We start from the raw sequence: 26,713 nt of genomic DNA on the forward strand, positions 1-26,713 counted from the left end.
AAGCTGGCCTCCTTTCTCCCATTATTGTGCTATTCTCCTCCTTCCCCCACCCCTCCTGCCTAAAAAAACGTCCCCCCTGCCCCCACCCAACTCCATCTCTCCTCCCCATTTCCCCCCAACAGCCCAAAGACCCTCTTTTCAAGCTTCTACTGCTTAGGCCTCCTCAGTGGAGCCCAAGACCTCCATTCAGAGTCACTGGTTTGGGTAAAATCCCTTATTCACTCCCTACACACACCCCTGCCCTGAGCCGAGCCTCGGTTCAGACCTCACAAAACAGAACAAAACCAGCCCATAGCATTGATGGCCGCTGCGGGAGGAGCCCCCCACTCTCCCCCCAGGGGCTCCTGCCCAGGGGCGCCTATTCTCTGCCGTCCCCTCCCCCGCCCTGCGCCCAGCTCCCGCTGGATTTCTGTAGTTAACAAGTGCACACTGTTATTATCGTGCCCCCTATCATATTTATCCCCTTTCAGAGCCGATCTGCACTTTTGTTGGAGGCAACCGACGCATCTTCTGACATTTTCGCCTGCCTGCCTGCTCGGGGGTGACGACAGTCGTGGCAGCAGGGGCAACCCCTGCTTCCAAGCCGCAGCAAGCAGCACAGACGCAGGAACAAAGCCCCCGAACAAGGGGACTGGAGTGGAGAGAGAAAACATTGTAACTTGTTAGTGACCCAATGCCAAAGAGGCGAGGGGAGGAGGGCGCCAAGGAGTCTGGTGACAGTTGTAGTTAGGAGCTGTATTTCCTTGCAGGGCGGCAAGGTGGCCACCGTTGTTACAATACTCAGCCAAACTTTCATTTTCACAAGTTAGCTAAATTTTAGGGAAATCAGAGAGAAACAGAGAGAATGAGAAAGCGTGAAACCCAGGGAGATTCAAAGAGGAATATCGACAGAGAGGAAGGAAAAAAGGGAGAAAGAAATAAAAACTTATTTTAGGTATTCTTGATGTAACACAATTGAAAGTGGCCAAAGGACTTGGCAAAGGTCTCTTGACCCCTTTTTTAATGTAAAGCTCAGGAAATGTAACCAGAGTCCCCAAGCTGCGGTGATTAGTAAACTTCCCAGATTCTTCCACATTCATTTCCATTAAGAGGAATTTTGTGGTCATGAAATAGAAGTGATGTCTGAAAGTGTTGTTTCAATTAATGGCTGTAGAGAGTGCTGAAATATCAATGGAGAGGAACTTAAAGAAAGGGCAGCTAATTAATTTTCACTTGACCTCCCAGAGAGTGGCATTTTTATTCCAATTGTACATGTGAGGAAAGGGAGCTGGACAGCACTGTGATCCGCACAAAGCCCAAGGTGGAGCAAGGGATCAAGAACATCTGCCCCTGGGCCCGCGCCAGCTCAGGAGAAAGCCAGCCTCCATCACGCTGTCCTGTTTCCAGGGAAGGATGCATTTAGGCTGACGGCGACATCTGAACACAAAATTCCAGCACACTCCTTTAGGAGAGCCTGTCTAGCGCAAGCGAAGGGAGAGATTAGCTTGTGGGATTAGTCATCTCCTGACTTGGTTTTCTTTCCTTATAAGACAAAAAGAGGAATCTCGTGAAAAGGCTACATAGTGGGAGATGCTCCAAGTCTTCTCTGACAATGTTCTTTCACTTTTCTAACTAATGTGCTGTATTCTTGAAAAGATCATCCTTTCAAGTTGCTCCAAGCATTTACAAACATTGATCATGCCTCAGGACAGGTGTAGGTGGCATGTATTACACCCTCAGCTGTCAGGTGGAGAAACAGGTTGAGAGACATTGAATCTCTAGTGCGAGGTTACTCAGAAACTCTGAGGTAGAACGAGGTCTAGAATTCTGCATCCCTGGGCTGAAATCCACCCACCTTCCTGTAAGAGCGAGGTCATCCGACATGTCCTTCAACAAAACTTCCAATGGCCTAATCTTATTTTTATACCCAAGCTTTCCCCTTGTCTCCTTCTTGTGTAAACTTAAAAGGTGCCCATTACACCTTTTCCCATCTCTCCTGAGATGGGAAATCTAACATTGTCACAGGTTTTACTTCAGAATATACCCTTCAACCTTTACTTTACTTCCCCATCTTACAATTTCTCCTCACACTAGGCTTGACTCACTTCTGTCTGCAGCTAGAAGCAGGATACCTGCCCCAATTTCCCTTTCTCAGGATTACAGGTACCCCTACTGGTATTAGCACAAAAATATTGCTCCATGATATTTGTATAGTGCTTTGTAGTATATAAAAAGGTTTCATATAGCCTTTCGGTTGAACTTCACTACAGCCATGAGTTTTACAGATAAGGAAACTGAGTCAGGCTTAAAAAGGTTATGTGTCCAAAGTCACAAAGCTAGGGAGTTGTGTGTGTGTGGTCAGGGGTGGGGAGTTGGTGGGAGAAGATTAGAACCAGGTCTCCTAGGATTCACGTAGAGAAAATTTTAAGCTAGTGCTGGAGAGAGCAGTTGGAGAATGAATTTTCTCTGTTATACTGATGAAATTGGCAATACAGTCTCTGAAAATAATTCAGCCTCACAGAAAATCTGAGGGTTTGATAGGGTAAAGTATTTCTCAAGTCTTACCAAGGAACCTAGAATCACTACTTAAAAAATCAGAAAGACTGCAACAAAGATAAGGTAGACTTTTATTTATTTTGATGCATGAACTTGAGATTTGGGTGACGTTGAAATGTTCCACTACTTTGTGGGCATACTTTACTCAGTTAACATGTACAAGTTTGGGGGTCAGAAATACCACCCATTGTTAGAAAAGAATGTGTGTTCTGTAGGGAGATGTTGGGTGAAGTGTTCTGAAATATTAATCAGGTCAGGTGCTCAATAGCATTGTGTTCGTCTATGTCTTTACTAATTTTTTGTCTGGTTCTATCAATTGCTGAGAAAAGAGTATTAAAACCTCCACTGCGAATGTAGACATTCTTCCTTTAATTCTGTCCATTTTTACCTTGTGAATTTTGAAGCTCTGTTATAAGGTGCATACTTACTATTTTATGTCTTCCTGGTGAGTAGAGTCATTTATCATTATGAGATGTCTGCCCCTCTTTATCTGGAAATACTCTTTGTCTTGAAGTCTATTTTATCTGATATTAATATAGCCATTCCACCATTCTTATGCTTACTGCTTGCATGGTTTATCTTTTCTACCCAGTTACTTTCAACCTGTGTTGTCTACTCAGAATCAAATGCATCTAAATTCCTGTTTACATAAGAGTCTTTTGTGAATTTTATTAGTTTGAATAAGATATTAAAAGCATGATCATCTCTGGGTGAATCAATAAGGGGAAATTTCTGAACCGGAAAAGTTAAAATTGGGTGCAGATGGCCCATTTGACAGAAGTGGCCAGTTCCCTTGATATTGGTTAAAACCTCCTCCCTCTTCTCATTCCGACTTCCTCCTAGTCTTTTCACACTTCCGATGGCCGTCTTTTCCCCTTCCTCTCCTGAAATTAAATATTAGGCCATGATCTTGTCACCTTCATCCATGATCATTAAGTTTTCTCACTTGGATATCCCGGTCTCTCCTCTCCAACCAAAAGGCTGAAGCAGGGACTCTCATTGAGTTCCTTCTTCTCCTGGGACTCTCCATGCTCCCTTTGTTTCCCTTTTAACCCCCTGGTTTGGTAACCTTTCTTGTGTGTCTCTTGAGATAGCTCACATTTTTCTTGCTCCTTTCTTCCTTTGTCAAATCCCTCCATAAAACTCACTTCTTGTTCTCGGTCTCCCAGTTTTTCCCTTCTTTCCAGCCACATCGACTCAGCTAGATGTCTCACTGTTTGTTCAGCGCTCTGTTTATGTCTAAATCAAACGGTCAACGCCTTGAGGCTGGGGATTCATTCCTAGAGTTCCATGCTTTGCAAAATGCCATCTGCGCTTACCACACGCTATAAATAATAAATAATCAGACCAAAGAATCAGTAAACTAGTGCCAGATCACTGATTAGCATAAGTACTCAACACATCGAGAGAGTTGCTGCTGCTGCTGCTGCTGACACAAAACCTTTTTCTCCAAGGAAAACAGCAATGAAAAAGAAACTTGGAAAAGATACTTGGTCACAGTTCAATTTGGACGAGGTAGAGGACAATCTGACTGTGAGGGAAGGCTCCCAGGGCTCCTTCTCACCCTCTGTCTTTTAAAGAAACTTCCATGTGGACGGAGAGCTCTTTAGGTCTTATTCTTCTTCTGCTCCCAGCCCTTGGCACAGTGCCTGACATGAAGTAGCCATGGAACAGACATACTCTTGAACCGCTGACCTGAACCTAAAGAATTAGGGGGACATCCAGGTCTTTCCAGTGCCTAGCTATGGATTTCTTCTTGAGCCAGACATATCCAATTGCTACAGGAACTGGATTAAAATATTAAACCATATTTGATATTCATAATTTGACATTCGAACATAGAGAATTATGTGTAACAGGCTTTGATTAAGAAGGCAGATGGATACACACACACACACACAGTTGTGTGCTGCATAACAAAGTTTCTGTCGAGGGCAGACCATATATACACGGTGGTCTCATAAGATTATAGCGGAGCTGAAAAATTCCTCTTGCCCAGTGACAATGTAGCCATAGTGATGTCGTAGTGCCACACATTACTCGTTTGTGGCAGTGCTGTTGTAAAAATACTACTGCACTGCCAGTTATACAGAAGTAAAGCACAATTATAGTAGTAGTCTGCACTATCTGGGCTTGTGTAAGTGCATGCTGTGATGTTTGCACAACAAAATGACACCTAATGACACATTTCTCAGAATGCATTTCTGTCATTAAGTGGCATACGATTGTGTGTATAAGTTTCATTTGCCATACATATATGTTTATATGTATATGTTTATATATGTACAGCAAATGAAAATATATATAACACATGAAAATGAATATAGTTATATTTATAATTTCAAAATAGTTCAATGAAAAGATTTGATCTTTAAAGGGCTATATCCTCAGCTACACAGAAAACACATCACAGAGGACTTGCACTGAGGGTCCCAGTGAGTGGGGGCTGATATTTCAGTGTACTGTCATTATATATTCCAGCTGTGCCTAGGCATATACCTTTCTAGTTTACTCTAGAAACACCTCTACTGTATCATCTCATATGAGGAATGGAGTTGGAGTTCTCCATAATGTTTAGGTGGTTTGGGCACTGATCTCCTCACACTCACATCCAGCGAGGTCGAGAATGAACATTCAGCACACATTTCCTGAGCTCCTTCTATAAAGCAGTTTCTTCATGAGTTAGATGGGTGCAGGCCCTTTAGGAAGACTGCAGCAGGGCCCTCAAGTCCTGCAAAACTTGGAAGGTTCTTACGATGTAGCATTACTTTGGGTGAAGTAGCTTTACCTTGGGAGCTGAGGTTGAGGCTGATGCAGACTTGACACTATGGCCAAAGTACCTTGCCTGCATCTTCTCAATTCCAAATAGAGAAAACTCCCCTCTCATCCTGAATGGACCTGCCACTAACTGGCCTAACAGACAAAAACCTTGAGGGCAGAGACAGGGCAGAAGCAAAAGAAAAGACTGAGAAAATAAAGTAGAGAGAATGTAGGGGAGAGGAGGCAGAGACAAAGTGCAGTATGCTCATGGTGTAGGGTTGGTCCAGCATGAATCTTGGCCATGCTACAGGACCCAGTGTTTGTGGGGATTTGTGTTCTCTTTCTTGGCCTGAGTGGGCTCTTGTAGCACCAGGAAATAATTAGCTAGACAAGGAGGGTTCAGATGGAAAAACAGTGGCCAATTAGGATAGTTTCAAGCCCCTGGAGAGCTGGGGCATAAGCCTCTTGTTAGGAAGTCTAGGAAGATGATTTACAATATACATTTTGGATTTCCTAAAGAGTACTCAGCTGCCACTTCATTTAGGGGGCTCTGAATCTGTGTCCTGTCTCAAGTCTAGGACTTTGCTGAAGGGCCACAAGTCTCTATTGTGGTGATTCCAGTCAGACTTCTATTGAGCAAACCTAGAGCTTTTCTGCTTTCACAAATCAAGTAAGACTTTAGTAGACTGTCCATCTATGCAGATATAGGGACACCAATATTAGCTAGCACCAGTGATCTCTGAGGTTTAAACTGTTCTGTTTATTGTGTATGGCTCTGTTGCCCAGTGAGGTAACCACATCCACCTTGTCTTTGGTCACTGTCTGCCATGTAGCCCCCTGCCGTTCCTGGACCCCCCCCATCCCCACTGAATTCAGGGGGACAGTCAGGTGGCAATACAGGGCAGATCCTTGATGTGCTGGAGTTCCCTTCATGAACATATTTCTTATAGTCTTGGTACTAGGAGTGTCCTCTGTGCTCTCTTGGGGGACACAGTTGGAGTGGGCAGGTTTTACAAGGTAAATCCACTCTAGCATTCAGATCTGATCAAGCCTTTGGAGACCTTCCTATGTTGCAATCTAAAACTTTTTGGTTTCAGACTCCATGGCATTCTTAGAAATTGTTGAGAACTCGACAAGTTTTTGTTTATTTGGGTTATATCTATTGTTGCATATTGTATTAGAAATTAAAACTGGGAAGGTAAAAAATATTCCTTTGATACTACACCATGACCTGGTCTTTATAATCAGAAATTGTATCTTCTATAAAATATGGGAGATACTCTACAATATGAGTTTCCCATGCTTCTTTCTCAAAGAAATTTAGGAAATCTTTCACATCTACACCTTGTTTTTAACGCCATTTCCTTGTTAAATAGGCCTCCAATGTGGAGGACTACAAGGAAACATCTGGTTATTTTCTTTTCTTACCTTTCTCTGTCAACAAAACTCCTTACAGGCCATTGAAAGGAGAGACCAATCTTTGAAGTCAGACCGGGATGCACATTCAGGTCTGTAGTCAGTGAATTAGGGGACAGGTGGTACTGGGTTTTAATGGCGTTACCAGATCTTCCTGGTTCACTTCAGGCTATCTTGATATTAAAACTAAAATTCTGCATCCCAGGAACTCTCGCAGTCCTGGGCAAACTGTGATGGTTGGTCAGCATACAACCCAGCAGAACTGTTATGAAGACCACATGCCATGTAAGAGTGCATCTCGTCTAATGGAGCTGCTGTCCTCAGGCAGGGTGAGTGAGTGTTAGAGGACAACTACCTAGAAAGTGTTTTCAGTTTTGCTTTGCTCTGTGTCTGCACTGTTCTACTTTATTACCAACTATGCAGAGTCACAATCTGTTCAGCAGACATATCTAGACGATGAATTGGTCTTTTAAGTCATCTCAGCAATGCAATTAATTATTAGGCACAAAGTAAGGATTCTGAAGATTGATCTGATATGATCCTTCTTCCCCTAGACTAGCCCCCCCCCACCATGGCTCTTTAAAGGAAACCTCTGTAATCCCCTCACCGAGGAAAGTCTGCCTTGCGAAAGGAGGGCCTGATTCTCCTGTAACTTGGGTTGGAACGTTCGCTGCACTCAGAGAGGCAGAGGATCAGTCAAGCTCTGCATTCCATCCCCTCTCAGGGGACCAGCAGGGATCTGCTCTCTCACAAAGGCTTTATTTAGACTGGCTTAATAAGAACCTCGCCTCTTAAAACATAACGTGAGTTTAATGCTGATGACAGGGGTTGGATGGCAAGTGCAGAACCAAACCTTCCACTCCCTGAGAAGGTTCAGCTGGTGTCATCACAGCACGAGTTTCTCTCTGCAAGTCTGAGAGGTGCAACCCTGACATGTAGGAAACAGTTCTAGAGGGGCCTGCTTGGTCTCAGGGACTCATTCCAGCTCTGACACCTCTGCCACAGCTGCCCCGTTATGCCAGGCAGAATAAACGACTCTTGCAGAGGCCAGGCTCAGGATGATATCATCCTTTTTCCATCTGGAAAAATTCGAAATCACCATCATTTCTGATAGTTTTGTAGAGAGTGAAGGCTGTGATTTAAGAAGTTATGACTTAGGACAAAAAATAACCTTTTCCCGATTATACCAGATGGTACACACACAGCACCTTCATTATCAGCTCTTCAACTACATACACATCCCTTTTCTAAGTTGGCAGGTCCTTCCGAGTTGGAATTAATAAACTGGGTGGGAGAGAGGGATGAGCTTCAGTTCTTCCTTTAATTCCACGCTGCCTCTCCCTACTCGTGAGTCATACTGCACGCAGCAGTAAGCAGAACAGGACTGGGAACCACCACAGTACCTGGTACGTAGTAGGGATAATGAATAAGGCCTGGTTTCTGGCGCTGGCTGTGTTGTTAACTAGCTATATGAACCCGGTGTCATTTTACCTCTTTGGCTCTATTTTCACAACTCCAGGTGAGGAATTGGGTTGGGTAACTGTTGAGGACCCCTGCATCTCTAAAAACCAAAGCATTGTATGCTTCAGCAGCTTTGCTACCTTCTGATTTCTTTGTGCTCCCCTCTGCCTCTCCCTAGGAACCGACAGGTTGATGGGTAGGCTAATGGGATGGCCATGCTGCGGATGAGGTGAGGACGGTGATTAAGACTGTCTAGGAAAAGCCACAGTGTTCCTTTTCTCCTCTTTACTCAAGTCCTATTTTCAACTGAAGCCTCCCCAAGGCTTTGGCCTTTTCTGGATTCTGACTTCGTAGGAGCCTCCCTGTTAATTTTCATATTCTTTCTAACCCTCAGTCTATCACCTCCAGCCTTGGGAGATGGTAACTGACCACAAAGTCCTGGGAAACTGCGTCCCTAAAATCGAAGTCCTAATTGGTAGCAGTCATCTATTTTCAGTGCAGTTATGACTTTTGTGGCTCATTTCAATCTAATGATGCTTTTACAACCTGCTCAAAAATTCCTGAATAATTAATAGTCTGTTCTCATGGGCTGGTGTGAGCCAATGCCAGCATACCACTGGCCTACAATGATTATAAGTAGGAACCACACCTATTTCTTTCATCAGTCATGGTGTCAAAATAGCACAGTGCACACAGTAGGAACTCAAGTGAAGCCCTTGATTGACTGAGCCTCTTCATGCCTTGATTAGTACAATCTTTCTTACCTTCTACTATCCTCCCAAAATTCATAGGTTGAAGCCTAATCTCCAATGTGATAGTATTTGTTCGTGGGGCATTTGGAAGGTGATTAGGTCATAATGGGGGAGTCCTTGTGAATAGGGTTAGTGCCCTTTTAAAAGGGATCCCAGAAAGCTTTCTTACCCCTTTCTGCCATGTGAGGCCACAGTGAGAAGACAGCCATCTGTGAGCCAGGAAGGGGACCCTCACCAGATGCCAAATCTGTTGGCACCTTGTGATTCCATTTCCTCCAGAATTGTGAGAAATAAATTTATATTGTTTATAAGTCACCCAGTCCAAAGTATTGTTAGAGCAGCCCGAACAGACTAAAACAGTCTTCATAATCTTTCTTGTGGAAAATAATTGTAATAATTTTCCAACCTGGTCTTGGCCCCTGGCCCCAACTCATTCTTTTTATTGTGACATTCTCTTCAGGTTACCAATTAGTCTCGTTTGTTTTTATTTTGGTTCCTTTCTTCTTCTGGGACTTTGGTTGTTAACGCACACACATATGCCCATGAAAACAAAATCACCTTTAAGCTTCCCAATGTATCTTAGAAAAGAGGTGGTTTTCCTAGAGCTAAATTTAAGCAGCACGAACTCCATCTCACACTGGAGTCTTCTTGTGGTCTATGCCAAGCTGTGATTTACTCAAGGATTCCTTCTTGAACTGCCATCCATGATGATCTCTGGAGACTGACCATTAGGTCAAAGGAAGATTTTAGAAACTAACCTATGACTAGCAAATCAGATATTGACTACAGAGAGCTTTAATAATTTAAAGACCCCTCCATCTGTTGGACCTTTCTTTTAATTCTTTTTGTTTAACTTTTGCCCTGACTTTGTTGTGCAAGTTTGCTTTGCAGGGCTGTGCCAGTTGTGGCTCTGGGACAAAGTGTTCCTTTTTCCTGCAGAGATGTTTCATCTGGAGCCAGCCTTGACTTTTCTTTCAGCCATAATGTAAGCATGAAAATACTATGAAAATGAACTGCACAAATAAGGTTTTATGGCTTTCTCCAGCAACATAGGAAGCCAGGAAAGGCAATAACAGAATCCAATCATTCATCTTCCTTTCCTATTAACTTGATTTTAATTCCTCTTCCAGAATAAATATTTGACAAATTTCTTCATTAGTGTGGAGTTGGAGAAAGTACAATAACTTTGGTTCAGGTGGGTTCACACTGCTCTACCCTGGCAGTTCTGGCCTGTGGGGTTTAGTGTTGGGTTTGTGATTCATACCAGGCTATACAGCAAAGACTAAATAAAGGTTGCTGAGTGGGGGTCCAAGGTTGAAGCAGCCAAGAGCAGACATCATAGGTCAAGGCTGAGGTGTGCTAGCAGAGATGGGCAAAGGACAACACTGTTTCCACTAGCCAGACTCGTTCCCAGAAATACAATCCATTCTCTGAAGTGGAAAAATATAAGACGTCCACTAAAAATAGAGTGAACCCTTCAACAAATTAAGACAAGCCATGATATTCACAGACTTCTGGGGTCAAAGTATTAGGTGGTCCTTGCAAGTCAGATTAGGGAGCAGTGGCACATCTGCACATTCCAAAGAGGACACATGAGATAATTCTGAGAGAACACAGTCAGGGCCAGTCTGAAGCAAAATTATGTGATTTATCTTGGCTTCGCCTATTTCTGCTATTCTACCATTTATCTTGCTTCTCAAGTCTTATGACTCCCCACCCTTTCCGGGAGCCTTCCAACTCCACTCATTTATTGAGACACTGAATTCTCAATAAAAATGCTTCCAGGAGAATGTCATGTGGTGAGTTTGATTGTTTGGGACTCAGATTTAGATGTAAATATTGCCTTCTTACTGCTCTGTAGTCCAATAATGTACAAACCTGCCTACATACTTAGAATCACTTGGGGAGCCTTTTAAAATATCAATCCAGCCCGGTCAGAGTGGCTCAGTTGGTTGAGCATCATGATGTGCTCCAAAAGGTTGCTGGTTCGATTCCCCATCAGGGCACATATCTGGGTTGTGGGTTCGATCTCGGGTCAGGGCATGTATGGAAGGCAACTGACTGATGTTTCACTCTCACATTAATCTCTCTCTCTCTCTCTCTCTCACTCTCACTCTTCCTCTCTCTAAGCATGTCCTCTGATGAGAATTAAAAAATAAAACAAAACAAAATATCAATCCATTCCCCTCCCTTCTCATCTTGCTCCAAGGAAGCAGGGCAGTGAGGAGAAGGGAGCGCTATGGTGATGTATGTGGTGGTGGGAAGCAGCCTGGCGGTTGAGCAATTACATGGGGAAGATTCAGAGGTGACAACTGAAGGAGGCAGGTGTGGGATGGGCTACCTTCAGCAAATAAGTTAATTGATTGAGCAAATATATTGAGGATTACCAGGTCCACATTTCTCACCTTCTGAGACAAGACTTTCAAACATGAAAATAGGAAAAGCTAGAAAGATCCCGAGGTGTTGGACTGAAGCTAGAAGTATTGGTATAAACTCATAAATTTTTAAATACATGTACATAGATATAGAGGTAGTTATAGATATATGGAGCCATAAGAACAATAAATCCACAGATCTTGGCTTTTAAATACCTCCTCCATTAAAAGGAGCCAAGTCTCCTTAGAGGAATGGCTAATTGTAGGGCTGGGGCAAGGACAGAGCAAGATGACCCTGAATCATCTTGTGACAGAAAATAAATACTCCAAGAATGGTATGGACATGTCACTAGGACATACAAGTCCGCTCGAAGGAGCACTCGCCGCCAAGTTCAGGAACACTTAAACATCAAAGTAAATAATCAAAAAATTGGGTGGAAACGCAATGAATATAACAAGACTCCGTGAGTTCACGTTGATGTAAATAAATGTATAAACAAATGAAGGAGAAGAAACTGTTCCTTGCAGGAGATGACAGCTAAGTGTGGAGGTCTGATGAGGAACAGTACTTTGGTGTAATATTAGAACATCTCCCCACAAAATACTAATAAAATACAAGGAGAAAATTCTGACCTCACAGTGGACAACTTGGCAGAAGTAAATCTGGTCAGGTAAGCGGGTTAACCTCACCAACAGCGAACAGGCTGGTACGGTATAGCCTCCTAATGTGACACACTGAGAAGAGCACAGCATCCTTTCTCCAATTTTTCTGCCAAGAAGGCAAGACTTGAGTCTGAGGAAACGTCTGACTGATCCAAGTCAAGTGTCGTCTTGGCGAAGGAAAGTCTATGCTCTTTAAGACCAACAAGGACACAGAGTCAGGGAAAGGAGGGGATACTGTTCCAGAATGAAGGGGGACACTGAGACAGTGGGTGCTCCTGGAGAGGAATGAGGAAAAGGAACACTGTTGGGGTGGTGGGAGAAATCTGAATGAGGTGAGCGGATTGGAAGTTGGTGTTTCATTGGTGTTGACTTTCAGGTTGGGGAGGTGTTGTCACGTACCACAGAAGAGTGTCCCTGTTCTGTGGAAGTAGACACAAAGTATTTAGGTGTCATGGGTCAGGATGTCAGAAAAACAACTCACTCTCTCTCTCTCTCTATATATATATACACACACACATACACACAGAGACATATATACATAAAAGCAAATAAAAAATATATACTTCTCTACATATTTATATATACAAATGTGTGTGTATATATGTATGCATATATGTGGGCCAGAGCTACTAGGATTAGCCTAAATACACAGAGCCCTAGGTGAGTAATTAAAGAAATAAAATAATAATTTCTAATATTTTCCCCATCTTTATTTCTCTTTATTTGGATCAAACACACCATCATGGACCCATTCTACCCCCTCAGAGTACCCTAAATACCCCTCTTTGGTTGTCATGTTAGAATGCAAATCCACGACCCTACACTATCATTCGTTTATACTGATATCTTAAAGATCCTTCAAAGCCACAAGTAGCATTCATCCACACAGCAAGTGTTTAATGAGCACCTACTACATGCCAGGCCCTGTTCAGGTTCTTGGGACACATCAGTGAACAAGAGGTAAGATTCTCTGCCCTGTGGTGCTTCTATGTCAGGTGATAATTTATGTGCGTGGTCTGTGACAAAAGGACAATAGCCGTCTGGCTGGTGCCACCTCACCGAGTTGTGACCACGTGACAGCGGCGTTGAGATATACTGGGTCTGTTCTGACTCAAAATAGAAACTGTTCATTTTGTGCCTACTGGCAAAACCTTCTCACAGCACCAGGAAACCTGACGAGGCTCTTTAACGACATAACCAAGTTTCCTTCATGATCTGCATGTCGTTCCTCTCCTCCTTTGGGCTGTGGGGACACATGTAGCCTTCAAAACAGTCAAACATGCCTCAGCACTGGTTCTGCACTGAACAGAGCCACATGCTCTGGTGGGTCTGGGCTGGAAGTCAGAATACCACCTTCTGATTATTGTAGCTTCCAAGTGTGAGGACACCAAGGAGGTGCACACAAACCCTCACAAATGTTTGGGCACTTCTGTCTTTCCCCCAGTGTGACTCTGCCAGACCCTGCCGACGGCGCTTAATATGCTGTCAATTCAGGAGAAGTGAGGCATCGATGCCTTGGTCCCTGGAGGAAGAAAGGCAGTGCCAAAATGCCCCCTGTCCTCTGGGTCAGCGTAGGCGGGAGCCCTGGCCGCGGCCTTGAGCCTGGCTTACCCCTGGTCGCCCTGGCACGACCCCAGCCTGACCCTGGCTGAGCCAGCCTCTCCCTGTATAAGAAATGCATGTTAGGGCGGTTGGGGCAGGGGTGAAGGTTGTTAGGTGAGAGACTGAGCTAAAGGTTTCTTATACCACAGTGTAGACATTGTGGTTTGGTTGGAATCACATTTAGGTTTATGTGCACTTGGTTTTTATGAAAAAACCCAGGACCATTTGCCCAGGAGTGAAATGAGTTGACCCAGCTTAGCCACAAATGATATTTTGGCTAGAGATAAGCTCCTGAAGGGAAGGGGGAATCTCCCTTCTCTAACTTTATTTTTATTTATTTTAAAATGGATTTGAGAGGGAGAGGGAGAGGGAGAAACATGGATCAGCTGCCTCCCGAATGCCCCCTACCCGCAAAAGTGCCCTGACCGGGAATGGAACTGGCAACCTTTTGGTGCAGGGGACGACACCCAACCAACTGAGCGACACAGGCCAGGAGTCCCTTCTCTAACTTTAAAGACAGTGTGGTAAGGGAGGAGGAACACCAGGTTCCGCTGCTGCTCTGCCAACTAGGTGTGTGACTAAAGGCAGGCCACTTTGCCTCTCTGTGCCTGTTTCCTCATGTCTAAAGTGGGTTGGGGTGGAACAGATGACCTCTCAAAGTCCTTCTAGCTCCAGCATTCTACAATTCTTTGCAAGCCTGTCTACATTTGTGGGGTTCGGTGCAAAATGAAAATACAGGGCCCCTTGTTAAAAATTCTTAAGAATTTCAAGACAACAACAGCAGAACCTTAAACCGGGCATAGGGCACTTCTAAGCACAGGCCTGCACACCTCACCAGGTAGCGTGCCATGAAGCGGCCTTGATTCTGTGGCCCCTCACCACCCTTTGCTCATTACACTCAATGGAGAATCTGTTAATACAGTGGGAAAACATGGGCTTGCAGGCAGAAAGACTTGCTCTTATTCTTGGCCCTGTGGACTAGTGTGTGATCTTGGTCACTCGCTTCACTGCCCCTTGCCTCAGTTTCCTTGTGTGTATGACACAGGGACAATCACACCCACCTGGCTGAGCACGTGGTGGGACTGAGGAAACAGCATCACCCACGGTGCAAGGTACCACAGAATCCCATGAAACTGAATTCCTTCTGAAAGCGGGTTTCACGGAGCCGTTGCTTTTTAAGGCAATGTTGTGTGCTGCTGGAGAGATGGATTCAAAACAGACTTTCTTTTTGCCAAAATATGTCACGAGTGGTTTTTTACAGTAACAGCATCTGGGGTACTCTGCTCTCTGGACCACACACTCGACGATTTAGGAAGTCATTCCATTCCCAACTGTAAATTATCTCTTGGGCCTGTTACTTTTTTCACTCAGTTCCCCATCCTCCCACTCTTTCCCCCTGCTATTCAGGGCTGCAGATGGGTTTTGAGAAAAACCATTTGAGTTTCACATTTATTTCATGGCTATTATTGGACTTGTTTGCTTTTAGTTCACGTGTATCCACATGTGCAGTTTTTCCCTGCTCTTGTGTAGCCAGATGACCCGCCGCCTCTCCGTGGGTCTCTCTCTGCTCTAGTAAATACACTGGGTGGAAGTCAGATTCCACCGCGGCAGGAATTATCATTCATTCTTACACAGGGTGGGGCAAAAGTAGGTGTACAGTTGTTCATAGGGAACACAATACAATGATTAATAAATAACAATACAAGAACAAATTGTGTTTTGAGTACTCACAACTGTAAGCCTACTTTTGCCTCACCCTGTATTCCTTCCCTCCTCCCTCCCTCCCTCCCTCCCTCCCTCCCTCCCTCCCTCCCTCCCTCCCTCCCTCCCTTCCTTCGCTCATCATATTTGAGCACTTAATATGTGCCAGCCATGTTGCTCTGCACTGGGAATACACAGATGGATTATGACCTTTGAGAAGCCCAAGCACAGGTGGGAGAGACAAATGAGTGAACATAAAACTTGAAATACAACCAAGTAAGTACTTTTATAAGAACTGTAAGGTATAGGGTCAGGGGAGAATGACTCCCATGAGTTCAGTTGCCACCTGTGTAAGTCAGAGAAGGGGGCATTTGAGCTGGGTCTTGAAGGGTGAGTAGGAGTTTTCACGAAAAGACATGTTCATCTGAAAGGAATCCTGGAATCTGACTGCTGCTTTGCCATCCTTTACATTGTCTCTTGTCACTTCCCTGAAACATGACTTGGGACCACCCTCATGTATCTCCAGCTTCAGACTGGGTGGGCCGTGCCACAGCACCTACCCCCTTGTTCCAGCAGATCAGAATGTCTGGAAGGGAGGTCCCTTCACTCTCCTTTTCACCAGAGTTATGTGATTCTTCACTCCCCCCTCTTTTCTTCTCTCTCAGAGAAACAGGGCCTTTCTCCTTCCAAAGCCATCCTACCTGCTCTAAGATGTGCTTGTAAAGTTCTTTCTCTCATAGCTTCAAAATCCCCTACTTTCCAGTTCCTTTCCCTCTGTCAACAAACAAGATCCATGCAGCCTGAAAACAAACAGGATCTTTGCAAACCCTGCTATTCCCTGGAGCTGTGGGGTACCGACCATCTTCCAGTGCACCAGCACCCGTGCTGAGGGAATGGGTTTCGGGCATGGCGTTCTCACCGCTCCTTGTCTCCTTACCTTCTGGCAGTCTGGCTGCCAGCACCCCCACTCACCCCCAGACACACATTAAATCTTATCTCTCAGAAGTCAACAGACCTCCAAGTCAAGGAATCCACAGGCCCGTCTCCAGCCCCCGTTCTCACGCACTTCGGCATCACTAACGTCCTTGGAACGCCCTTCTCTCTTGGCAGTGTGCTCCCCACCCTTCCCTCTTCCCGCTGCCTCCTTGCCTCCCCTACTACCAGCCCCTCCTCCCTTCCCTCATCCCAGACGCCACCCCTCAGTCACCCATGCTGCCCCTTGGTCTCAGCCCTAAAACTGACTCTCACACCCTGTCTGGGTTCTTCCTCTTCTCTAAGCCTCATTCACGCCTTTCCAACGCCTCTGTGACATTGTTATTGGCGTGGTTCACTGACACCGCAGCTGCTGAGCTCATGATCTCTTCCCCAAATCTTGATAGTTTGCCGAGTGACACTGCCATCATTCCAGTGCCCAGCATTAGGATCCCAGTGACATTATCTCTTCCTACTCCTCTCCCCCTCATCCCATTTCCAGCCAGGTCCCAATTCCCATGTGGTGTGGTTCTGAAACGGCTCCTGCCCCTTTGCTGTTGGCGAGGCAATGGCTTCGCCTTGCCCTTGCGCTACTGTGCTGGCCTGATAATGTGCCACCATCTTCTCGAGCCTAGATTAATTAATCTTTCTAAAGCTTCCCTCTGATGGCATCGCAACCCCCTTCCTTCCTGAACTTACTTACATTTGCTCCGGATATTAACTGAGTGTTTTCAAATCAACCTCTAATTTTTCTATTCAATTCAACAAATTCTTGTTTGATGTCTAGTATGTGCCAGTCACTGGATGAGGAGCTGAAGGAAAAAGAGATGAGTATTTGCCGTGAAGGGTTGGAATCCACTTTAAGGGAAGCCAGTTGGGACAGACAGGTAACGAGGAGAGCTAGGATGCAGAAGGAACAGCCACGGGCTCAGACAGAAGGGGTCACAGCGTGTGTGTGCACGGGTGTGCACGCACGTGTGTGTGTCTAGGGCTGTGAAAATGCAGGTGGTGTTTGGAAAGGATTTTGACAGGGAGAAATGAGAACAGAACTTTGCCAGGTGAAGACAACAATTTCAACAACAGTGTAAAGATGGGAAAATACTATGCACATTTGCAAAACAGTAAGTCAGACTTGCTGAAGCACAGAAGTCTAGTGGAGACTAAGTTTAATTTATTCTACTTGATAAGTATGAAAATCCACATATTCCTTTAGGAAATATATAGTAAGTGATATAGCTTAGGACTTGGGCTTATGCTTCAATAAACATTTATATGAGTGCTGTGTACATTTGTCGGGACACACGCACACACACACACACACACGCTCACAGACGAGACCACGCTGGGCAGGGAGGTGCGGATACACAGACCTTGCTCTTGAGGAACTCAGCCTGTTGGGAGTGGGGAGTAACTGTGCCTTTATGTGGTGAGCACTATTAGTACAAGTAAGATGTGTGCAGTGCCTCTGGCAGCCAGAGGAGGGAAAGGAAATTAAGTTGGCATGGCCTGTAAGGAAAACTACACAGGGAGCCATGCTAGATAGGGAGCATTCGATTTAGGTTTTCAAGAACAAGCACGAGCTTGCTGATGAAAAGGGGGAAAGTAGAGTGTTTCAGGTAAAGGGAACACAAAGAAAGGTGTGTGTGCATGCTGGGGAGTGTGTGTGAAGCTGTGTTCACAGAAAGGCAAGTTGTCTCATAGGCTGGAGCAGTACTTCTCAATTGGGGGGGTTATACCTTGGTGGTTCTTATTGGGGGTGACTTTGTCCCCCAGGGGACATTTGTTAATGTCTCTAGACATTTTTGATTCTCATGACCTTGGGGAGGTGCTACTGGCATCTAGTGGGTGGAAGCCAGGGATGCAGCTAAATATCCTACATGGGATAGCCCCTTACAACCAAGAATTATCCCATTCAAAATGTCAATAGTGCTGAGGTTCAAAAACCCTGGGGTAGAGTATAGCAGTCCTAGAAAGAAGTGGCAGGAGATGAGATTGGAAAAGTTGATTGGTGTTAATTTGTGACAGGTCTTAAATGATATATAATACAATGGATCTTTCTAGAAAGGTACAAGTTTTATTTTTATCCATTTAATTGGTTTCCACTTAATAATATAAATAGTACTCATTTATATTTTGTTTAATAAAAAATGACAATGCTCACAAGTGACTAAAGAGCATTTCTTTATAAAATTCTATAACTAAAGCTTTTTTTTTTTCCTTATGGAAAAGTATCCATTCATATCCCCTCCCTGGTTACTAGCTAGATTCCTCTGCTCTCTGTCTTCCTCCCATTCCTACCCCCACTCCTACCTTCACCCAAGGCATCCAGGGTTATTCGCTGTGCCTTCTGGCTAAGCTGACCCACAAAGTGCAAGGGCTGAGCTCTGGGTGAAGGTGGACTGGGTCCCTCTGAGACTGTAACCAGGAACTGATCACTTGTCCAGAACCAGAGCTAGGTACAGATTCTCAGGAAAGACTGGCTCTGGTCTAGGACTAATACTGGATCTTTGTGAACAGAAGGCTGGGGATCACTTTTTCTAAGTCGCATTCCTGTTGGAAAAGCTAAATTCATGTTAACATCATCTTAGTTCAGTACTTTCTCCCCCTGCTCTTTTGCATTATGAGTCCCTTCCCTACCCCCAGAACTGGGTGTTAGAACCACTTGATGCTTAGGGGATAGATAATTGGCTGGAGATTACTTAGAACACAGGACTTCCTAAGCCTACTTTCAACCTTCTAAACAAAGGTATCTGCCCAAAAATCACTTCCCAGAGTATAGGGGACGAAGAAGGTTATATGGCAGACCCTTCATTCTGATCAAAGAAGACTGATTACCAAAGACTACTAGTGGTTTTCAAAACTTTGAGTTCAGGGAACAATTCCATACACTGGAATTTTTGACAGCACGCTTAAAGGGATTAAGTGGAATTCATCACCAGACTGTGATGGTGTTCAGACAGTGAAGTAAAAAGGATATTACCTACGTGCCCAAAAAGAAAGGTCACAACTTAAGGTGAACAATTCTCCCAGCCTTTTACTCAGAAAAGTATGTACCGAAGATTAGGGTTGCCAGATAAAATACAGGATGCCCGGTTAATTTAGAATTTCAGATAACGAATTTTTTAGAGTAGAAGTATATCCTATGCTAAATTCATTAATTTGAAATTCAAGTTTAACTGAGGCCCCTGTATTTTTATTTGCTAAATCTGGCGGGCCTACCCCGAGAGAGTGTGAGATGGGAATCTTCTGTGTATTCAGTCAGCATCTGTCCCTCCTGCTCCTCCGGGATGAGCAGCTCACCTCTCTGGACATGACTGTTGTTGAAGATGCATTGACATGGCCCGTTGGCCCAAGACAACTACTTCAGCTAGTGCTCAGCTGAAGAAATCATGATCTGCTTTAGTGTTGGGGGGGGGGGGGAGACTGTCTGAAGTGGACTTACTAAGAGATATTGGTCTCTGATGTGGTACATTTCTTAAGTATTTTCTTCATTTGATAAACATTCATTGAGCATCTGAACTGTTCTAGGCACTTAGGACAGAATGAGGAACAGAACAGTTTCTTGTTAGGACTAGAAAAGAAACATTCCTTTTCTCATGACTCCTAGATGCTCATGGAGGTAGCTTTTCAATGTTAATGTCAACATCCTTAATTTTTACCCTAGAATGGACCTGAGTTAAATGTGACTCCACATATTGGCTTTGCCACACTTGAGTACCTTGTAACTATTTGAATACACCTGCTTTGCACTGATCATGTTTTCTTATATACTCCTGAGGCAAAATTCTTATTATGCCAGCATCTGCCACAGATTTTACAAGGACAGCAATAAATACTGGTGTAAAAAAGAAAGCGTTTAGGAGCCTGATTCTCGGAAGAACTTTTTGCTCTTTTGGCATATGTGCATGTATGTTTTTGTGAGTGGATCTGGGGGCACAGAGGATGGGTCTCTTGGAAATGTTGGGTGTACAGAGACCATCTTGTTTCTGAGTGAACCCTAATTTAAAACAATTTTTTTCTTGACCAGTTTAGTTACAAAAGCAAACACTTAAAAGATTCCAGTAACTACTTTTTGGGCAGAAAAGATGGCCGCTGCTCAGAGCTTGGTTCAGCAGCAGACACTGAAATGTGACTTGGCTCCATACCTTGGCATAGGACTAGGGTGTTATGTTCCACTAGAGGCCTTGGTACCTTTTCAGAAACTCACCAAATCAGGCACAGACTTGCTGGCAGCCATAGTAGAGGGCTCTTACTAATCCATGCCCAGCTCTCAGGAGGTAACTGGCAAGAGAAAAGCAAGCAAAACAAGCAACCAAATCCCTATACACCTTATAAATCTGACTTGGAAATTTTGCCTCAAGGCTGTCAGAGGAGAAATAACGATTCCATTTTCTCCAAGCCCAGTTCTTGACATTTGGTCTTTAATGTAGAAAAAATACTATACATCGGATGATCTGATTATCAACTTTTTTTTTTTTTTTTTAAGTCTAGCCACTTCCAGGGTCAGGTGGCTCTGCTCCTTGAAGACAGGCTTGGGTTATGCCACTCGTGGCCAAAGCTGGCCCTTTAGATCCTGTGACCTGCTTCCACTTCAGGGCCAGGCCTTGAAATCATGTGCATCTACTTTGCCTGTGAGAAGTTTGTTTATCTGAATCTCCTCTTCCTGGGATAAGTAGATTGTCTCCATTCTGTCTGAGGTTGTGGAGCTGGGATTCCACTGGCGGGTTGGAATGTAGATTAGGTTCCTTGGTTTGGTTTGTAACTGAAGCCAGAACCGACGATTTAGAGGGTAATCTGGGTACAGCTGCTTGCTGCCCTCTGGTGGAAAAGGCGGGTATTGAATGAGCCGTAACAATTGGAGAATGACTATGATTTGGACATAACAATTATTCTACATGGCAGAAACTTGGAAACTTTTCCTAAACAAATAATTTTTCTCAGGGAAATAAGTTATAGATCGATAGCAAGTGTCATAGAAATGACTTTCACCCATTCAGGGGACTTGTGAAAGTGAGAATAACAGTTCAGATATTGCCAACTCTTGATTGACCTCTGTCCTTTACATATGGAAAGATTTCTCCTCTTCTCCTCCAAACACTCTTCTCTCCTGACCAAAAGCAGTAAATAAGACAGGAGGAGTAACCATTTTATTCCTTCTCTCTGTCCCTATTTTTGGTGTTAGTGCTAGGCAATGTCTTTCCTCAAGGCAATGATTCTATCTTGTGGCTTTGCCATCCCCCTAGGGCTTCATCCTAACTGCTGAAGGGAAAGAGAGAGTTGGAAGAGGCACAGCTGCTTCTTTACAGCACTGGTCTGGAAACGGCATCCATGGGCTAGAACTCAGTCACATATACGGTCACTTTAATTCAAGAGAGGCTGGTAAGAGTAGCCCAGCTGTGCACCAGGAATAAGAGAAGCATGTGGTTTTGTTGAACAGCTAGCAGTGTGACACAAGCTGTGTAAGCAGTTCAGGTTTGATCATGGAATTAATAAGCCATTGACGGCAAAGGAGTAAAATATTTTTCATTTTAGAAGTCATTCAATCAGCAGCAAAGAGAATGCTGTGCAATGTTGGATGGATAGAAATGTTATTCAGTGAGACAAAAAGAGGCACCAGTTTTCGGGAGAAGTGCGGAAGCTGAATTCAACTTGGGACATGGTGAATACGAGGTGCTTTAGGATCACCAGGTGATGATGCAGATATATGCTCTAGTCAACTACTCTGAAGTCTAAGACTCAGGAAAGAAACCTGAACTGAGATACAGACTTGTGAGTTTTCAATTTATGGACATAGCCATGGGATTGGGTAGAAAACACCAATATATAAGGGACAGACAGAGGAAGAGAAACTGGCAAAGAGACTGAGCAGAACATCCCAAGAGAGAAGAAAGAGCAGCAGAGCGTGGTGTCGTAGATGCCATGGAAAGAGATTATTATTTTGAGGAGGCAGTGGTCAACAGTATCAAAGCAAGGTAATCAATTTTATGAAAAAGAGGTTGTGGGTGAACATGCTGGCTATTCTGTCTACTTTCTGTTTTCTCCCCTTCTCTGTCCCTGGAGGCTGAGCCCTGGAGACTTTATCGCTTGGGCTCCCTTGCCCTCTGCCTTCCAAATGAGCTTGGCCAGTGGAAGGCAACGGCAGGTCAGAAGGCAGAAGGGGGCAGGATATTTTTCCCATTCCCTCCATGCTTTGGTGTCTGGTCTTGGGAAGCAGGTGCATTCCACTTTGTCTTCAGTTCCCACCAGGAGTCCTCTTCTCCCTGGTTCTAGTTCTCATTATTCTAGTTCCTTCTTTGTCTCTTCATTCCCAGGAATGATCACGAATTCCCACTGTCCCTGCTCTTTGAGAGCATCACCGTCACATGTTTGGTGCCTACAGCACTGTAAGTAACCCCTTCTTTTGAACCATCTGGGATGGATTCTGCTTCCTACTGGCATGCTGATTGATACAATAATTTTAGCAGTAAGTTAGAAACCAAATTGCAATGGGTTGAAATCTGAGTAGGTGGTGAAGGAGGAGTTAGACTTCCAAGGAGTTGGGCTGTGGAATTAATCTCTCACTCCTTTCCCCCTGGGGAAGAGAAAGGAAAGAGATAGGACAACTACTGGAGAAACTCTGAAGTGGAGGGAGGAGTTCATTCTGTCCCAAAGTGGAAGAGACTTGTTTATGTCTAAATGCTAATAGAAAATGGCCAATAGAGAAGGGCATATTGTTGATGTTTGAGAGTAGGGGATTCATTTATTGTCTGAAGTGTATGAGAAGGCAGAAGGATTTGGGGCACAGAACACAGATGGTGGGATTTGCCTTAGGTGAGGGGTGGATCACCTTATCCACTGTAACTGGAGGAGGGATGGAGGACAGGATGGGTGGGGGGACAAGTAAGTTTGGAGGTTTGGTATTAGGAAGTTGAGAGAGTTCTTGCCTGAGGACTTCTGTGGGGTTTTTTGTTTGTTTTTTTCTGTAATCACAGAAAATTCAGAGAGTAGAATTAATATAGGGATGGGTATTTGCTAGGCAAATGTGATGGAAGTACAATGAGGTGAGGAAATTGAGAACACTGGCAAGTGGTGGCCTAAAGGAATGTAAGCTATATAGAAATAAGGTGAATGCAGAGAGGTACTGATGGGGGAACAACAGGGGTTAAGGACTGGTGATTCAGTGAGGTTTAAGATCAGATTTATAAGGAGTAATCTGAGTAAGATCTGAAAATGTAGGAAAATTTGTCAGAAGGGGAAATGTCTGAATTTCTGATTTCAGAGATGGAAGAATTTTGGATGACAAGATTTGGGATATGATTCAAGAGTGCACGACTGAAGTGCAGTGCATGTAAAGGTCCCGGGAGATGTGGACAATGACGGAGCACTTGGGATGGAGAGAAAGGAAAGTATTCGAAATCACTATTTCAATGAAGGGGAAAGTGATTGGGAAAACATCTCCCCCTGTTCTAGAAGCTGCTAGCATTTTTCTTGTTATCCTAATCTAACATCCCATCGCTACGTCCCCCTCAGAACCCTGGGCCTCATGTGATTGTGCCACATGGGAACCCTTGCCCCAGGCCTAGAGCTCAGCTTTCCCCTCCACCTCCTCTCCCATGCCATGTCAGGGGCTCACTGCTGAGAGAGTCTCAGCTCCCACTTTCCACATGGTGGGGGAACTGGTTCTGGGGATACAGCAGGGGATAAGCTCCTACTCTGGCTGGCAGGGCTTGTTGGCGTGAGGGTGACACAGTTTACAAGTCCCTATGACTTGAGCTAGGAGTTAAAGGTCTGAGCGCGTCACTTTTGGTAGGCTCTCCAGTGCACTCAGAAGCATCACTGCTATTTCTGGTAGCATAGTAGCATAGTAGTCATCTGGCCTCTTTAGGGCTTCAGAAAGCATTTCATCCCAATCATCCTTGGGTGATGAAGCATGATGTCACAGCACAGCATGATTTCTTACATCTCGCTTCCCCTTGGAAAGGAGATCACTACTATGTTCAAAGCTAAGGACATGGCCAAACCAACCTCGGAATCCCAGTTGGAGGGGCTGTTTCTTAGGATTACTTCCCACGCCAAGTATCATATCAGAGTCCATTAGTAAAACAATCACAAGTACCTTACCAGAGAAAATATAAAGAATTGGTTAAACAGATATTTAAGAACTGAAAAGCACACATGCTTCACAGAGGTAACACAGAGATAACTACTGAGATCAGTTCCATACAACCCCTGGCACTAGGGAAACAAGGGATAGAGTCTGGGGTTATGAGAATTTAGACTTTTGGAGGAAGGGATCTGCAGAATTAGGACCCAGATCTTTGAGGGCGGAACACCACCCAGTTGCTGCTAGAACCTCTGTGGGGTCAACTAGTTCTGCGAGTGTGTCAAAAAGAGTTAGGGGCTAGAACCCACTGCCATTACCTGAGATGAAGAGCTGTTGTGTGGCAACACTGTCCTCGTAGGGGAGCAAACAAGAAGGAACAAGTCCCTTCTCTCGTCTCCTGCCTTCCCACCCCCCTCTAGTGGTACATACTGGTACAACTACCTGCTGGAAAAGACCTAGTGGTTTTGCAGTGTCCCAGCCACAAAATCACAGAGCAAAATATAGAAGCGTGGGATTGAAGCTCAGAGGCCGTAGCTGGATGGGCCAGAAGTACTTGTCTTTGAATATATTGGTGCATACACACACACATACACACACACACACACACTCCTAAGACTTTGGTACATACTATTTTGGCATTAAAAATATTTTTTTTCTCATTACAATAGCAATACATATTTATTTCCTTTAAATAGAAAATACAAATGAGCTCATAGAAGAAAAGAGACCCATCCTACTGCTGGAAAGATAATCATTGTTAATACTTTCATTTAGTTTCTTCCAGATCTTTTTCTCAATGTGTAGACATGTATTTTTTCATGGAATCACATTATGCATATAGTTTTCTAAACTGCTTTAAAAAATGCTTTCCTGTATCACCAAAAATTGTTCACATCAATGCATATTTCCTTATTTACAATGGTTTCCAAATTGTTCTTAGAAAGTGTCTTATGAGCCATCTTTAGAAGCCTGGGTAGGAGGCCCTGTGTTCTACCATATACTCTTATCCACTACAATTCTACTGCCCAAATATTAGGAAACAACTGATTCACTGTGTGAATACCATTTTCCATTTTCATGATGACATCAACAAAGGATCACTTATCTAAAATTGTGTCTAAAGCCTAGTAACATGGGACAACATGCTTTTCATCTTTGACAGTACCTAAAAATTATTTTAATCTATATGTCTTGGATTACTGATGAGATAGACAAGGTTTTATATATTTAACAGTCAGTTGTGTCTGTGGCAGTCTTTCTTTGAAGACCAGAAAATTTTAAAGCGTGCCCCTAAAACCTTACTTTCTAACGTATATAGCCCATGCCTCTTGCACATACCCCAGTTCAAGAATGCTCTGATTTCAAATACCCACCGCTTACCTGGAGCCCCATCTCCCTGCCCTCTACTCTTGGTAATGATCACAAATCCTCCTCCACTGACAACACAGAAGCTCTTTTCTGGGGCCCCCTCATTTACCCATTACCCCACCCCAAACATATCCACATCTAAAGCTATCTTTATTTTTCTTTCTGGCTCAGAGAAAAAAGGCTTTTCAAAATTTGTCAACCCTCTACCTAAGCACTTGATCCTGTCTCTGCTCATCTCCTCTGGGACCTGAATGGTGCCTGGCAAACAGCTGATGCTCAAATAGTTGGTTGAATAATAAATAATGGGTCTTGCTCCATCAACCCCCTCCCCTTTATCTCTTTAGCATGTCCATCTTCTCTCACTCTTTCGGCTCTTTTCCCTTAGCCTATATGTGTGATCAAATTCCTGTCCGTGATGGTCAGTTTCATGTGTCAATTTGGCTAGGCTCTAGTACCCAGTTACTCAATTAAATTGTGGCCTAAGTGTTGCTGTAAAGATACTCTGTAGATGTGATTATGAGCTACAATCAGTTGACTTTATGTAAAGGAGATTATTGGGTAACTTGGGTGAGCCTGATCTACTCAGTTTAAAAGGCCGGAAGAACAGAACTGAGGTTTCCCTGCAGACAGGAAGAAATCCCACCTGTGGACGGCAGCTTCGGCTCCTGCCTGAGAGTTTCCAGCCTGCGCTTCCTGATGGCCAGCCCTACAGACTTCAGACTTGACTATCCAGCCCCAACAATCATGTAAGCCAATTTCTTTCAATAAATCCCTTAAAAATTACATATACATATATCTCCTACTGTTTCTGTTTGACTGGTGGAACCCTGACTGATAACATTATCCTTAAAATCAGAACAAAACAATACCCTGCTTGATTCTCCATCCTACTGTTACTATATGAACTGTCTTCCCTTCTCATCTAAGCTTTTAAAACATCCGATAATCACCATCTCTACTTCCTCTCTGCAATCACCCCTGAGCTATAGTCCCATTTATTCACCTGGTGAATCGGACATATTCTT

The 26,713-nt window shown here is 44.1% G+C and overlaps 1 protein-coding gene across 4 annotated transcripts in view; it reads right to left on the minus strand.

Moving 5' to 3' along the window:
- Positions 1 to 26,713, minus strand: part of GTPBP8 (GTP binding protein 8) — a 202,298-nt gene that overhangs the window by 142,708 nt on the left and 32,877 nt on the right. Inside the window, exon 6 of one of the 4 annotated variants that reach the window (XM_081138691.1) lies at positions 1,473 to 1,521. The exons of 2 other annotated variants lie outside the window; for them this stretch is intronic. In XM_081138691.1, coding sequence (XP_080994817.1) covers positions 1,497 to 1,521 — 25 coding nt within the window. In that variant the 3' untranslated portion in view covers positions 1,473 to 1,496. Of the gene's footprint in view, positions 1 to 1,472; positions 1,522 to 20,646; positions 21,056 to 26,713 lie in introns of those variants that run through there. One more of the 4 variants, XM_081138688.1, reaches the window with a different exon arrangement.

The sequence above is a fragment of the Miniopterus schreibersii genome (assembly GCF_964146895.1).
Source record: "Miniopterus schreibersii genome assembly, chromosome: 5".
Lineage (NCBI taxonomy): Eukaryota > Metazoa > Chordata > Mammalia > Chiroptera > Miniopteridae > Miniopterus > Miniopterus schreibersii.